Source organism: Daphnia magna, linkage group LG5 (genome assembly GCF_020631705.1).
Source record: "Daphnia magna isolate NIES linkage group LG5, ASM2063170v1.1, whole genome shotgun sequence".
NCBI classification, from domain to species: Eukaryota; Metazoa; Arthropoda; class Branchiopoda; order Diplostraca; family Daphniidae; genus Daphnia; species Daphnia magna.
The window spans coordinates 11,959,712-11,974,778 of record NC_059186.1 but is presented as its reverse complement, the minus strand read 5'-3'; the positions used below and the strand labels follow the sequence as shown (position 1 = coordinate 11,974,778).

The 15,067-nt window shown below is 40.7% G+C and overlaps 2 protein-coding genes across 13 annotated transcripts; both read right to left on the bottom strand.

Moving 5' to 3' along the window:
* Positions 1 to 217: 217 nt before the first annotated feature.
* On the bottom strand, positions 218 to 7,261 carry LOC116923222 (chitin synthase chs-2). Of its 9 annotated transcripts, none has more exons than XM_045174216.1 (18): positions 7,028 to 7,261; positions 6,602 to 6,952; positions 6,377 to 6,544; positions 5,164 to 6,302; positions 5,043 to 5,076; positions 4,685 to 4,897; positions 4,392 to 4,618; positions 4,021 to 4,327; positions 3,628 to 3,953; positions 3,091 to 3,564; positions 2,563 to 3,031; positions 2,308 to 2,508; positions 2,012 to 2,238; positions 1,770 to 1,937; positions 1,352 to 1,696; positions 905 to 1,279; positions 671 to 841; positions 218 to 605 (listed from the first exon to the last, which is right to left on the bottom strand). In XM_045174216.1, exons 6-18 carry the CDS (start codon positions 4,875 to 4,877, stop codon positions 285 to 287), a joined length of 3,804 nt encoding a protein of 1,267 aa, XP_045030151.1. In that variant the 5' UTR covers positions 4,878 to 4,897; positions 5,043 to 5,076; positions 5,164 to 6,302; positions 6,377 to 6,544; positions 6,602 to 6,952; positions 7,028 to 7,261; the 3' UTR covers positions 218 to 284. The 9 variants fall into 9 exon arrangements, with proteins under 9 accessions (XP_045030151.1, XP_045030149.1, XP_045030152.1 ...); XM_045174214.1 differs by having other exon boundaries at positions 4,685 to 5,298; positions 5,492 to 5,545; positions 5,674 to 6,302; XM_045174217.1 differs by lacking the exon at positions 5,043 to 5,076 and having other exon boundaries at positions 5,492 to 5,545; positions 5,674 to 6,302.
* Positions 7,071 to 14,475, bottom strand: LOC116923223 (chitin synthase chs-2). Of its 4 annotated transcripts, XR_006646997.1 has the most exons (13): positions 14,299 to 14,475; positions 13,893 to 14,232; positions 13,597 to 13,822; positions 13,232 to 13,538; positions 12,845 to 13,164; positions 12,766 to 12,784; positions 8,793 to 9,235; positions 8,230 to 8,713; positions 7,975 to 8,175; positions 7,675 to 7,901; positions 7,429 to 7,541; positions 7,285 to 7,366; positions 7,071 to 7,223 (listed from the first exon to the last, which is right to left on the bottom strand). XR_006646997.1 is itself a non-coding variant. In XM_032929698.2 (11 exons), exons 4-11 carry the CDS (start codon positions 13,437 to 13,439, stop codon positions 7,671 to 7,673), a joined length of 1,857 nt encoding a protein of 618 aa, XP_032785589.2. In that variant the 5' UTR covers positions 13,440 to 13,538; positions 13,597 to 13,822; positions 13,893 to 14,232; positions 14,299 to 14,475; the 3' UTR covers positions 7,533 to 7,670. The 4 variants fall into 4 exon arrangements, 1 of the variants encoding a protein (XP_032785589.2); XR_006646999.1 differs by lacking the exons at positions 7,071 to 7,223; positions 7,285 to 7,366 and having other exon boundaries at positions 7,675 to 7,908; XR_006646998.1 differs by lacking the exons at positions 7,071 to 7,223; positions 7,285 to 7,366 and having other exon boundaries at positions 7,454 to 7,596; positions 7,675 to 7,908.
* Between the last annotated feature and the right edge of the window lie 592 nt (positions 14,476 to 15,067).

Here is a 15,067-nt window from a genome sequence, read left to right as displayed (position 1 = left end):
AATAAAATCTACTGCAAATGTTGAAATGTGAAAACTTTTTGCATTTCCTATCCTGCGAAACCTTGGCCATCGTAGGGAAGGGTATGAATTGGTCTAAAAATTTCCAGACGAGAGACTTTACTGTAACTAAAAAAACTTGTACTTGGGTCCCTGCAGATAAACTCAACCCCTGCCCCCACTCAATCAGTTCCAAAAGTAAAAACGTACCCTTTAAATCTGAATTGTATTCGATGTATTCGATATTTTCCATTACCAATCCTCCTGGCTTCCGACAGTAGACGTGATTACAACTGCGAAATTGTGCTTATTTGGCCCAAATCTGTTTGGTGATTCGAAGCTGAATTTTTCTCGTTACGATTAGCAGCAGAGTTGAAACGAATCAAAACGACTTTGTTTGAAAGTCGCAGTCCATTAGCACCATCGGCACTCGCTAGATTCTTTCGGAAGAACTTGAGCTCTACAGATGATAATAGGCGAATTAGATTTTTCGTTCTAGAAATCAATAGGGCGACAAATTGAATGGCGATCATAAGACCGGCTAAGACAACCAGAACAATGTGCATAGGATTCGTTTGCGACACCCAGTCATCGTTGAATTTAGTAAACTGCACAATTTAAAAAGAAAGAGACATAGAATCAAACATTGGTTTTGGCATAATAGGCAACTTACCTCGAGCGTGTCGTTGTAACTTGAACTGTTTGTGTTGTTTAATCCTTGCAAAATCGAGATGTCGCTATTCACTTGCATCCCGAATAGCAATGCAACAAAAAGCGAATTGATCGAGATGAACAACGTGAAGGACAAGTTCCGCAATCGAATTAAATCGATTGAGATTCTTTCCTGTATAGAATAACAAAATCTTGCGTGTGCGTAATGCATTGGGTTATAACTCAATTTGAAAACCTTATGTTCTTTGTTACTATCCACTACGGGAAATAATTTTTGTGCAATTAGATTGTTCCAGTAGCTATTTTCTTCGTCCGACAAACATTTCACGTTCGACAGTTGTTTCGACAATTCAACCTCGGTCTCCAAATTCCAGTTTAAGGAGTCCCGTGTTTTGTAGGGATTTTGGTCGGCTGGAATTGATGAACTAGGAACAGCTGAATCCTCTGCATCTTGTTCCATTTCCCATGATTGATAACTTGTAGTGTCGATGGAAAGTTCATGCGTCGTATTGAATGTTTGACCATTTTCATTTGAAATCTGCGGAACCGTGTCAGCGCCATCAGCTGTTTCGTTGTAATTATTACCAATATTGGAATAATTTTCTATATCCTATGAATGGTAAATGGGATTGATTGGTTAATCTCTTCTAACTAAAACAAGGAAGAAAACGGTTGGCGTCACCTTTTTTAGAGTCTCTGTTGTTGGGGGTGTTGCCCTTTCTGTAGAATTAGAATCTCGAGTTCCCCACGACACTACATTCATGTTTATAATCGCGTAGAAGAAGAGTAACATGCTCATCGAAGGTGTCAACAGCATGTAAATGGGACCGGCCAAAAGGCAATGAATTTCGTTCAAGTGTAGACAGGCCATTAGAAAAATACAACACACCAGAGAGAGAAAAAATACATTATGTATCGACCAATACGATTCGACGCTGGCGTATCCGCTGATAGAAACTGCCGAGTTAATTCCTACGATACCCAAAATTAGTCCATATAGAGCTGAGAGACATTTGGCCACCATCAACTGTGAGGTATTGGAAAATACAGAAAACGAATCAATATGGATCAATAAATTGAATATGGCGTCGTTTGTTTACCTGCACGCGAGTTGGGGCTAAGAAACAGGTAACAATAAAAATAAGAATAAGAACTGAATGAGAAGCGAGACTAATCCATGGATTGAGAAGGAAAGTAATTGCAGACATGTTGACCAGGCCGAGAAAAATTGATCCCGGGCACAAAAGGCCCAGAGTTAATAACACGGCCTTGTGAGTGAGGTCCCCATAATCAAGTATAATGTTTACGTAAAAATAATTACTTAACATTCGTTAATGATTACCTGGAAAACGATGTAAAGCCACGAAATATTTGGATTCATTTTGACAATCTGCCTGCAATTCAAGAACACATCTATCGTATTTGCCATTATAGAGAGTACCCAACGACGACGTTGATTATAAAACTCTTCGAATGTCTCCGGGCAATGCGTGTAGGCATAACTAGACGCGGAGTAGGCCAGCCGGTATCCCCGTTTAATGAGTAAAGTGCACAGCCATCGATCTTCACCTAAGGACACCAATTTCTACAGCAAACCTGGGACACTTTGATCACATTTTTAGAAAAAGGGAGCAGTACCTTGGTCGCGTTGGATCATGTGGTGGGCTTTCTCTGAAAGAGCGTTGAATTTCGTCATGATTTCTTCATCCAGCAAAACATTGGCACGGATGAGGGAGAAGCAACCAGGAGCGCAAAGTATGCTTCCCAACAGATCCTCACTGGGTTTCAGCAACCAGAAGCCGATCGCGTACTCAAACATTTGATACCAAACAATTGCACCTGACATGGTAATTTCTAAGTAACTGTACTGTTTTTCAGACTGCAATGTCTTACCTGCGGAACCAGTAGGATGAGACCGATTGCAAGCGATAACAACATCCCGTTGAGCATTCATCAGATCCACGAGGATGTGAACAGATTTTGCCCGGAAATCCATATCCCCGTCGAGCGACAGTAAAAAGACATTAGACAAGTCGATGCAATTCGCCATCTCGTGCCGGATTAGATATTCTATGTACATCAGTTGACTCCAACGTTTTTTTGAACGAATTTTTGTCTTGTCTTTCAAATGAACTGCCATTTTCGTCTTCCCCGGAAGGATCCACGTTATACAGCCCCCATAAGGAGTAGGAGAAATCGTCGGCGGATCAAGGCTTGTACAGTTCATACTATGAAGCTTTGCGATAAAGTCATTCACAAAATGATTGACGACCCTGGATGCTACGCCATCCCTTGAATCCCATTCAAAGGCATCGTCGTAAAAGATATGGGTCTCGTAACGATAGAGATGAGGGTCGATAACCTAAATTTATTCAAAATATACGTAAATGAGAGTTTGTTATAAAGTAATATCTGCATTACTTGATCGTAGTCGGAAGCAACACGGCGTTTACATTGGTCCTTATCCATTCGAAAGATGGACTTGAGGATGTTATGGATTTCTTCGGTCGATTCGTGCCACATGGTTACAACAGCAAATACAGTTTTTGCTGCACTGCCAGTTTCGTCAATTGCAGTGCTTGGATGATAGTGTGGACTTAAACTCATTGACTGGTCAATTACAAACGAATTGTACCACTTTGTATCGGTTGTTTCACTTTGTTCAGATATCTCGGCAGGCTTCCAAATGTGAAGTGTGATCCATATTTGGGAGAGAAACCAAACGAACGCCAGACAAAGCAAGATGACTGTTCTCTGATAGTTTTCATTGGTGAAATATTGCGCATCAGTTGATAGGCAGTCATGACATGAATTGAGTAAGTCAAATTGCGTAACGGCCCACATGCAAATGAAACTAGGGGTGATCAAGACCACCGGCAGGGCGAAGCAGGAACGCTGCGTTAATTTTTGGATATTTTTTAACACATTTTTAGTTGATAACTAATTGAAAAATCTTACCTGAACTCCAATCTTACAGGCAAAGGTACCGAAACAATAGAAGAAAAATGAAGCAGTTGATTGGATGATAAATACGTAGAACGGAGAAGTCCAATCCACCGATGTTAAACTGTTACCGAACTGGATGAAACCATTTTTGATAGCCAAAAGGAAGAGGTCAGAGGTAGCACCAAACGCATGTTCTTCTTGCGTCATGAAAATCACGTCCGCTAAAATAAGCATCGTGCCGACAAAAACCAATAATTTCCACAGGCTGACAAATATCTGAGTAAATGGTCTCGTCTCTTTCATGTTTTCTTTAATTCGACCCAAAAACTTGATAAAACCTTGAAAATAAATTTAGTGGATAACGGAACATTCCCCTAATTGCGCTAAATAGTAACGAGAATTTACCGACAGGTGCACCTTTGTCGACGTGATTCTCCCACCATCCAATAGAAATGAGAATCAGGGATACAGGTAGTGTCCAGTCCAACATCCGCTGACGTTGGATGAAACTGAAATCGTAGCTATTGCTCAATAGGGCCGTGGTATCTCGAATAAAGGTCCAATGTAAACAGCCACTCAACTGAGCAAAAAATGCAAATGCATCTGTCGCCATTTTAGCCGCTCGTTTTGGTTCGTCTGGTTTTCGCGACAGGAAGTTGAACAGAGCAGGGACCAGATAAAGGCAATTGGTAATCAAAATACCATGTAGAACCTGAATTGTCAAATGAAAATTTAAAAGAACCATTACATCTTTCCTTTCTACTCATTAATATTACCGAAAGACCCGTGAAAACGGAGCCTAATAGCAAAGCCATTCCTATGGCCTGTGCAGTTTCAAAAAGAAACACAATCGTAAAATCAACAAAACGAGGACGCGTCCAACAACCTCGCCGAGAAACACAAATGTGCAGCGATTGCAAGAAACCGAACAATTCAGGAACTGCAAAACTGAAGAAAAGGCTCCACATCCAACAAGCGAATCGCACAACGTGTTTGTAAGGATCTACGAGTAACAACATGACCAAAACATTAAAATCGGCGCTTGCTCTTTTGTTTGCTTAATTCTCACCGGGATCTTGAACACGTTCTCCTGAAGAGGGTTGCGTCCATTCGTTGCTCATGGATGAAATCATGAAGAAGATAGCCCCCTTGGAAACGATCCCAGTCGATAGAATTGCGATGAAAGTCACACAACAAGCAATTAACTTGCTACAAATCTTGAAGTAAGAATCGGCTTTTTCCTTTGTATGCAACATTTTCATACGTTCTGACGATGAGTTGCCTGAAAAACGCAAAATATTTATCAGCCTTTATATAAACACACACGTACATGCACAACATAATTTGCAAACATGAAGAACAGAACGATATTGAAGCTGCATCAGAAAACGCGAGGCGAAACCAAGTTCCTGTTAGAGAGAACTTACCTTGTAACAGTAAGGGCCAACCGATGCTCTGTGACTGAATGGCAAGGTTGGATTACAGACATTTGTATCTTTCGAATCTATCGCTAGCTGAAAACTCAAGGACGTTTTAACAAATGTTTACTTATCCAATTTTTAAGTTGTCTGTTTTGCACGTGCAGACCATTAGGGACACCATATGGCAAAACCAGGAAAAAGGGAGAACGAATCGGAGAGAAAGACAGGACTACTAACAGGAATGCAAAGACTAGGTGGGTGCCTAACAGAAATAAATAAGTACATGTAATAAAACAGTCCATTCCGATCGCTATCGAGTTGGCAACATTCACTACTTATAAGAACATAATATAGAAGTACATATTTTTGCCCCTATAATCACCAAACAGATCCTGCGAAGCGCCAATCTGTGAACATTTAATTGCTGTAGCAAAACAATAATTAGAATTTAGTACCTTCAGGACGTTGGTGAGTTTATTCACCTGACGTTGATTCACCTTTTTGCACATCTGGGTTACAGACAAATTCAAAGTGAAAAAGGTCATTATACACAAACGTCACAGAAAGGTGCCTGCTCCACAGGCTAGCAACAGGGTTGCATGCGTTGTGTGATTGTGATCAAAGTGTTCATACTTACTATGACGAACATGTGTGCCAGGTACAAAAAAAATTTCCTGTTTCCATGGGAATTGTAATGGCGGGTCAACTCGTTACGGTTACACGTCCTACAATGAGAAAAATTTAAAAGTTTAGTCAAAGAATTTCCAAATAAGATTATGGGTCTCTATCGTGGGGACTAGATATCAAATCGGCTCCATAAATAAGTAACCGAAATCCAGGGCTTCGTTTCGGTACAAGCAATCCACCACAACATTTCGCATCTTCCGAAAGCACGAGAATACTAGTTGAGCCTGTATTACACACCATTAACCTCCACCACAAAAAACCCAATGAAAAGCCATAAAACATTTAATACTATGAGATTAGATTAATTTGACGCATATCTGTATGGTAGTCTGTTGCTGAGCTTTCCTCTTTTTGATTAGCGGCCGTATTGAAGCGAGTCAAAACGACCGAGTTATCAATACTCGATGGACTCTCGCGAAATAACGTGAAATGTACAGACGACAATATGCGGATTAAATTGTTCGTCCTGGAAATCAAAAGGGCAGTAAATTGAATGACTAGCATCAGTCCGGCCAAGGAGACCAGAATAATGTGCATCGGACTTGTTTGCGAAAACCAGCCATCATTGCGATTAGTCAGCTACACAATTAAAACAGTGGTAGATGGTCAAACATTTCCTGGTAAAATTAAGCAAAAAATAGTTGGCAACGTACCTCGAATGTGTCGTGATGATTTGAACTGTAAGTGCTGTTTAGGCCTTGGGATATTAAATTGTCGTTTACTTGCACTCCGAATATCAACGCAACGAAAAGCGAATTAAACAAAATGAAGCACGTAAAGGACAAGTTCCGCAGTCGAATTAAGTCAGCTGAGATTCTTTCCTTTAAAGAATAAGATAATGTTACATGGTAATCAATTGATTAGAATAGAATGAAAACCTTGTGTTCTTGGCTGCTCTCCACGATGGGAAATAACTTTTGTGCAATTAAATCGTTCCAGTAGTTATTTTCCTCTTCCGTCAAACATTTCCGGTTCCGTAATTGTTTTGACAATTTAACTTCGGTTTCCAAATTCCAGTTTAACGTGGCTTCTGTTCTGTGGATATTTTGATCGCTTATTGCTGGAATTGAAGTACTGGAAACAGCTGCTTCCTCGGAATCTTGTTTTAATTCACAAGGTTGATGACTTGCGATGTCTATGGAAAGATTATGTGTTGCATTGAAAGTCCGACCATCTGAAATCTGCGGATGCATTACAGCGCCATCAACTATTTCATTTCTCTTCGTACCCTATAAGCGTAAGTTGAAATTTAAGTAATTAAACTCTTCTGTTTGAAACAAAAATTTTAGATAATTTGTGATCACCTTTGCAACAATCGTTCTTCGTCTTGTCGTTTCAGGTGGATTAGAATCTCGAGTTCCCCATGAGACAACATTCATGTTGATAACCGAGTATAACAAGAGTAATATACTCATCGAAGGTGTCAACAGCAGGTAAATAGGGCCAGCTAAAAGGCAGTGAATTTCGCTCGGGTATAAGCAGCCGGCCAGAAAGATGCAGCTCGACAGACAAAGGAAAAAAAAGTTATGTATCGATCATAACATTTCCATGTCAGAATTACCAGTCATCGCTATTAACCGATGAACCACCGCAGCAGCAATAATTGACGCGTATAAAACTGAAAGACATTTCGCCATCATCAGCTAAGAGCCATTTAGAAACACAGTTTGATCAGATGAATTTCATACGGTATCGTATTGCTTACCTGCACACGTGTTGGAGCTAAGAAACAGGTTAAGACATACATAAAAATAAGAACTGAATGAACAGCGAGACTAATCCAAGGGCTGAGAACAAATGTGGTTGCAGAAGTGTAGACTAGTGCAAGAAAAATTGATCCGGGACACAAGATGCCCATAGTTAGTAACACGGCCTTTGTTAAACGTGAGGTCATGAGAATAAACTCTTTGCTTTACGTGAAAATAATGATTCAGCATTCGTTAATGCTTACCTGGAAAACTATGTAAAGCCACGAAATATTTGGATTCATTTTAACAATCTGCCTACCATTCCAGAGCACATCTATCGTATTTGCAATTAGAGACAGCGCCCATCGACGACGTTGATTGTAAAACTCTTCGAATGTCTCCGGGCAATGGGTGTAGGCAGAACTGTTTACGGAGTAGGCTAGTCGATATCCTCGTTTGATGAGTAAAGTGCACAGCCATCGATCTTCGCCTAAGTACTACATCAATTTTCACAGCGAACGTATTACACCTTTGATTTCATTTAAAAAGGAAGGAACTGTTACCTTGGTCACGTTGGATCATGTGGTGAGCTTCCTCTGAAAGAGCAGTGAATTTATTCATGACTTCTTCGTCCAGGAGAACACTAGCACGGATCAGGGAGAAACAACCGGAAGCGCAAAGTATACTTCCCAACAGATCCTCACTAGGTTTCAGCAACCAGAAGCCGATTGCGTACTCAAACATTTGATACCAAACCATTGCATCTGAAATTCGAATTCATTAATAATCACATCATCTTTTGGAGTGAAACCCATTACCTGCTGATCCGATGGGATGAGAACGATTGCATACGATACCTACATCTCTTTCGGAATTCATCCGATCTACAAGGACGTGCACGGCTTTTGGCCGGAAGTCCATATCTCCGTCCAGCGACAGTAAAAAGACATTCGTCATATCCATGCAGTTTGCCATTTCATACCGGATTAGATAGTCAATGTACATTACTTGACTCCAACGTTTCTTGATACGAATTTTCATCTTGCCTTTCAAATGAACTGCCATTTTTGTGTTTCCCGGAAGGATCCACACCAACCGACCTCCATAAGGAGTGACAGAAGTCGTCGGTGATTGAGGGCTGGTAGAATGCGTCCATTGAGAGTTCACCTTATCGACCATTGCGATAAACTCATTCACAAACTGATTGGCTACCCTCGACGCGTCCCTATCTTTCGTGCTCGATTCGAAAGCGTCGTCGAAAAAGATATGCGTCTCGTAATGATAGAGATATGGGTCAATAACCTGCGTTCAAATAGATAGTAACATATTTTGTTGTCTGCTCGAAATGTTTGAAAATCCTCAATATAATTATCAGCATTACCTTGTTGCAATCACGGCGCTTCGATTGATCGTTATCCATACGGAAGATGGACCTGAGAATGGCCATCATCTCATCGCTCGATTCGTGCCATATCGTTGCAACGGCAAAAATGCGCGTCGTCACGGTACAGTTTGCTGTACAGCCTGAGATGACATCACCCTCGTTTCGATATCGGGGCGAGCTCAAATTGAATGAGTGATCAATAAGAAGAGAATTATACCATTTAGTATCATTCATATGAGAGTCTGGTTCAACAGGCTCCCAAATGTGAAGGGTAATCCAAGTCTGGGAAAGAAACAAAATAAACGACAGAGCTAGCAATATCATTGGTTGATGGTGGCCGTTATCTATCCCGAATGAGATATAAGCCGGAAATGGGTCGACTATATTGAAATGGGCCATGGTTAAAGTTGAAATGAGTACAGGGGTTATTAAGACCACTGTACTCATACTATACTATATATACTATACCACTGTACCTCATACTCCTGTAGGTACTTTTCAAGCTGCTGGATTTGGTTCAACATACCCGGTATAGAGTGAACAACATACCGGGCCAAGTGCCGGGCTGTTCGGCTTCCGTTTGGTTGCCAACAGTTTTGAACAGATCCACCAGGCCAGCAAAAGTATCACTGGAGTATTTATCCACAGAACTAGGAGCGAACACGATGTGACTGAAATTAAAGCAAAATGCTGATTTAGCTTGAAAATTGGAGTTCGTAAACTTCCTATAAACGAATACTTGAATTCAGGACGCCCGGGAAGGCCATGAGGATCGACGAATCCTCTTTCAAGCTGCATCAACTGGTCATTGATTTTACGAACGGCTAAAGGACTGGGTAAAGCTATTTCATTACTCTCAAGATCGTTATGAACATGTTAACTTGATTTCAATTACTTGGTAATGTCCAAACGTGGTATTATGTTGTCGGTAAAATACTCGGTAGCGTTCCGGAAATGAGCAACTGCTTTTCTAAAATGTTCTGGAAAGAGAAGGCCAGTTATACGACAGATTTTAGAAAATTACTTTAGTTAAAGGGCAGACCAAAAGTTGCTCCGTTCGTGACTGCCACGTCCTTATACCGTGACTCAATTTTAGCGATATCTTGTTCCAGGAAACTGGCGTAACTCGGTACGTCAAACGGAAGAATAACTGATTCACTGAGACTCAAAGTCAATTCAGCCATCTGTTACAATAGAAATTTGTAAGTCAAAATTTTGTTTTATACAAAACGAGCCAACAAACCAGTCGAGCAACAGCAAGGTGATATTTGAATCCGGGATCCATTAAGTTAGCCACCGTATGATAAGTCTCGTAAAGAGTGTGGTAAAGAGGGTAAGATCCTGCTTTCTGTTTCACGAGAAAATAAATTCGATTGACACTTAACTATTTGATATGTATCAAATCCTTTTGAAAATGAAAAGTAAAAGCATTATAACGCTTTTATAGATAACGTTAACTTTGAGTTGTGGATACCTTCCATGGCAGAGTCGACGTTGATGTAGGCCACTGCACGTTGTATGAGGACCTTGTAGTCTGACGTAGCCTGACCGGCTACTTGACACTCGAATTTCGCTATGGCATAACCACTTCTTCGTTTTGAATTCCCTCGAAGTTACACTCACAGTATGCGACTCCACCATTAATCTTCTCTTCGAAATTTGAACCCAGAATCCTCAACAAATCAAGACCCTCTTCACGGGCCCATCCATAATCGTAATGCGAACTTGTTTGATCAATTTCGACTTGTCGTTCACAATCTTCTTTATTGGCCATCTTCTCTTGGTCTGGCTGAATGGTTCCAACATATTGTTCGTCCCAATTCAATTTGATGCTCAAGTTTCTCGTCACATTATTAGAATCAATGAAGTGTGAAACTTCAAATACTTTGCCCTTTTCAGGATTTGTAACTGATTCAAACTGTTCAACATCAATGGAGTTTTCTCTTCTTACATTTTGGATTTTTCGCTTTGCTAATGCAAGGTGCACATCTAAGCAACTGCACTGCAACAATGCTTCCGCGAAAACTCGATCACGTCTCTGCAATAGTTCAAATGAAAGGAATTTCTCGTCATATTTTTCGTTTAAAACCAGGAACAAGATATTTTCTTTCAATACTTCCTCAGAGTGGTAAAAATCCGCTTCACTGTTCAAACTGTAATTTTTTATGAAAAAGGCTTCTGTTGCAATTGTAGGAGAAGAATTCGCTAGAAAACCGGATGGCGAACAATCTGAATGGATGACAGGCTGCGTTTCATCCTTTTTCCTTGAATTTAACAGGGGATTGTAAAGCCATGATTTGATTGCTTTCTTGATTTGTTTGAGCGCTGTAAGAAAAACAGGGAAGTTACGTGGGATCTCTATCTTTGCATTGGTCCAAATGAGATAGAAAACAAGCATCAACTTGTGTCTTTGTAAAACGGGTTCAATAAAATGTTCACAGCAATCGTAAAACATTTTAATCATTAGAAAAGGGTAACGGTTTTCCACTCGGTTAGTTGGTGCAGTTAACTTGGAATTAAAATTATTAACTTGAATTTCGGTTAACTCTAGCCTACTCTACTCAACAACGCCTTCACCTCGGCGACTGCATCCAAAACTGATGGATAAGCAGGGTTGCCAGACTGGATCATATCCTAAGGGGAAAATAAATAAATAAGAAAACGTTTTGAAAACGACTGACCTTGGATTGGCCTTTGAACTCAAGGTTCATTCACTATCATTCACCAAGATGCCGAGGAATCATCAAGTCCCCATCCACCAAGTCCCCTCCAACATGTATAACATGTTTGAAGATTTCGAGGTTGAGGATTGTTTAAACCGAAGGTAAGTGAAACATTATCAAATTTAATTTCATTTTTAAATTTTTTTTATCTTATTGTTTTTTTGACGTATGTAATGGTTGTGTTTTGGTATTGGAAGGATTACTTTATTGTTTGTTTAATTACATTACATTTTTCCACTAAACACTTTTCTTTTTTTCATTTCAGGAAAGCTATTCAAGTGAAGCCTGGACACAGCCAGCCATTGAAAGAGAAATGGAAAAGAGGATTCGTCAAATATGTGACGAAATTCGCGTCCTTGAGGAGCGAAAATTGAATCTTTCCTGCACCGCTTTACAGCCCGTTGGCATTCTAGCACAATGGCTGTTTAAGAAGTATAACATTAGTGGAAACAATCTTATGGGAGATACAATTTCAAGTGTTTGGCAGGTATCTCGTCATTTGCACTATTTAGCTAAATAGTAACATGATTTATTAATGTTTAAATTGTTACTGTATTAGGGGATTTCTGAGGAAGCTAGGCTTCAACTCTACTGTGAAAGTCTTAGACAGACTGAAAAAGTTCAGCAACAGGCAAGTCAAATTGAAATTGATGCTGAAAAACTTCGTGTGGAATTAAAGTGTTTAACTGAAAAACTACCTCCACGTGAAAAAGACAAAAGCGTGTGTCAGTATTTCCAAGGGGACATCATTGAAGGACAGAAAATGGAATACTTTTGTATGGAAGCTGGATGTGGGAAAAGTTTAAATTCTCGGGGTTCTTTTTACAAACATAGGAGCAAGAACCATCCATGGATGATGATGCCATCAGTGTCTGTCGCTGCCATAACCATCGCTTCACCCGTTGTGTTACCTGCAGTTGTGTAGAAGCCGTCTGCTGGAGAAGCCGTCTGCTGGAGAAGCCGATGTATACTACTACTTAGTTATGTGGCCTACGGCCACTACTACTACTACGTAGACGTAGTAGTAGTAACCGACCTACGGTCGGAGCAGACTACGTCTGCTCTGTGGCCTACGGCCAATACTACTACTACGTAGTAGTAGTATCCAGCAGACGGCTTTTCATGCAGACGGCTTCTCCAGCAGACGTCAGAGAAGCTGTCCATCACAAAGATGATAGTATATATAAATACGTATGCTTCGTATTTATTTCTGTCCAATTAAAGAGGAAGGAAAACAGAAAAAAGAGGAAGGGCGAAGCAGTATCTCTGTTTTTAATTGTTTAGATTCAAAAAAAAAGAGAAACATCAACCATTAAGCAATGTTACCTGTGCACCGATCTTGCAGGCAAATGTCCCGAATAAATAGAAAAGCAAAGAGGTACTCGATTGAATGAGAAAGATGTAAAACGGAGACATCCAATCCAACGGGATCGCACTGGACCAAAACTGATGTAAGCCTTGTTTGATAACAAACAAGAATGAACTGAGGTTAGCATCTGTTGTGCATCCTTCCGGAAGAACGACGCTGGTCAAAATAAGCATCGTGCAAAGGAAAACCAATAATTTCCACAGGCTGACAAACATCTGAATAAAATGTCGTGTCTTCTTCATTTTTTCTTTGATTCGACCCAACGACTTGATAAAACCTAGAACATCAGATGTTGAAGAGGCATTTCGATTAATTGCTTCCAATTTAAACAAATTCCAACAAACCGATAGGTGCATCTTTGTCGACGTGATTCTCCCACCATCCAAGAGAAATGAGAAAAAGGGATAGAGGCAACATACAATCCATCATCCGTTTACGTTGGGTGAAACTGGAATCGTAGCTGTTGGCCAATGTAGTCGCAGTGCTTCGGATGAAGATCAAATGTAGACAGCCACTCAACTGGGCAAGAAATGTGATCCCGTCCACCGTCATTTTAGCCACTCGCTTTTGATCGTCAGATTTTCACGAAAGGAAGTTGAATAGGGCGGGTACCAGATAAAGGCAGTTGGTGATCAAAATGCCATGTACCACCTAAATTATCAAATGAGAATGAGCCGTTAAATCTTATCCTTTCACTCGCCCATCTTACCGAAAGGCACGGCAAAACGAAACCAAATAGCAAGGCATTCCAACGACCTGGGCAGTCTCAAATAAAAACACAATCGTAAAATCAACAAGACGAGGACGCGTCCAACAATCTCGGCGGGAAAGAAAAATGTGTAGCGAATGCAAGAAACTGAATAATTCAGGAACTGCGATACTGAACAAAAGACTCCACATCCAACAAGCGAATCGCTCAACGTGTTGGATGAGGTCTGGACGTAATAACAGTAAAAAAATGATAAATATTTAGGTATAACGGCCTGAAGGTACAACGTGACATACCCTTTTCTCTAGCGTAACGATGCCTTCCTCCTGGATAGAGTTCTTTCAGCACCTGGCCCATGGACGACGTCATGAAGAAAATTGCTGCTTTGGATGCAAGTCCTGTCGACAGGACCAAGATGAAAGCCACGCAACAGGCAATCAGCTTGCCACAAAGTTTCAATTTCCTTTTGTCCATGTTTGGATGGAACGCCAAAACGTACCGGCGGAAACCCTCGATGAACCGCGAGTGACCTTTGTTTTTATTATCGCCTTGGAATATATTTGCGACGGTATAGGGGCGTTTATTGAGCACAGACATTCGCTGCTTAGAAGCTTTAAACATCGGAACATTGGCCCCCTAGTGGCGTGAAGAAAGGCACGACGTTAGACACTACACATTGAATTTCTATTCTTCCACCATTACCTTTTTCCCTCACCTGCACAATGGAAATGTGCGTTAACACGTCCTGCAGGTAGCACACGGTGTACGAAATAGACAGCGCAACGATGTGCAGTGCTCCGCCGCTAGGTGGAGTTGGCGTTGATTGTTGGGCGATTGATTTCCTATCTTTATGTGTCTGTACTCTGTTTTACCTATCAATTCTCCGAATGTTGAACACATCAGGGGCGAAATACTTATCTTTAAAGTCGCCTTTAGTTCCTCTAGGGTGTCTTCCGGTATAAATCATTTGCCTTAGAGTTTCCTATTGTTAACGTTTCCTGTTGTACGCCAAAAACAAACAACGATACAATCAGAAAAAGAAAACGTTTATGTCAGTTTGTATTTCTTCTGTTCGCACTTTACCTGCGGCGCTTGTGCCATGTGAACAATAGCAATGGAATAAACAAGTAGCACCATCGTATCTGTGAATGCGTAAGCAAAACAACTCGAATGTTGCACATGTTCTGGTGATGTGTAAAACCTGGTGGACGTGCAAAACAGTTGTCCCTTTCTAGATGCATGGCAGGACGTTCACTTCAAACGTTTTTACATACATGCTTTCATTCAGCAATGGCATAAGCAAATGGAATAAACAAGTAGCACCATCGTATCTGTGGATGCGTAAGCAAAACAACTCGAATGTTGCACATGTTCTGGTGATGTGTAAAACCTGGTGGACGTGCAAAACAGTTGTCCCTTTCTAGATGCATGGCAGGACGTTCACTTCAAACGTTTTTACATACATGCTTTC

Bases quoted from the DNA above. Each gene is read 5' to 3' on its own strand.
- LOC116923222 (XM_045174215.1), bottom strand. From the start codon at position 4,877: ATGAAAATGTTGCATACAAAGGAAAAAGCCGATTCTTACTTCAAGATT. The intron at 3,954-4,020 runs GTAAATTCTCGT...TTTATTTTCAAG, and splicing joins CGACAAAGGTGCACCTGTCG to GTTTTATCAAGTTTTTGGGT. The intron at 3,565-3,627 runs GTAAGATTTTTC...AAATTAACGCAG, and splicing joins CCTGTAAGATTGGAGTTCAG to CGTTCCTGCTTCGCCCTGCC.
- LOC116923223 (XM_032929698.2), bottom strand. From the start codon at position 13,439: ATGACGGTGGACGGGATCACATTTCTTGCCCAGTTGAGTGGCTGTCTA. The intron at 13,165-13,231 runs GTTTGTTGGAAT...CTGATGTTCTAG, and splicing joins CGACAAAGATGCACCTATCG to GTTTTATCAAGTCGTTGGGT. The intron at 7,909-7,974 runs GTAACAGTTCCT...AAATTGATGTAG, and splicing joins CATGATCCAACGTGACCAAG to TACTTAGGCGAAGATCGATG.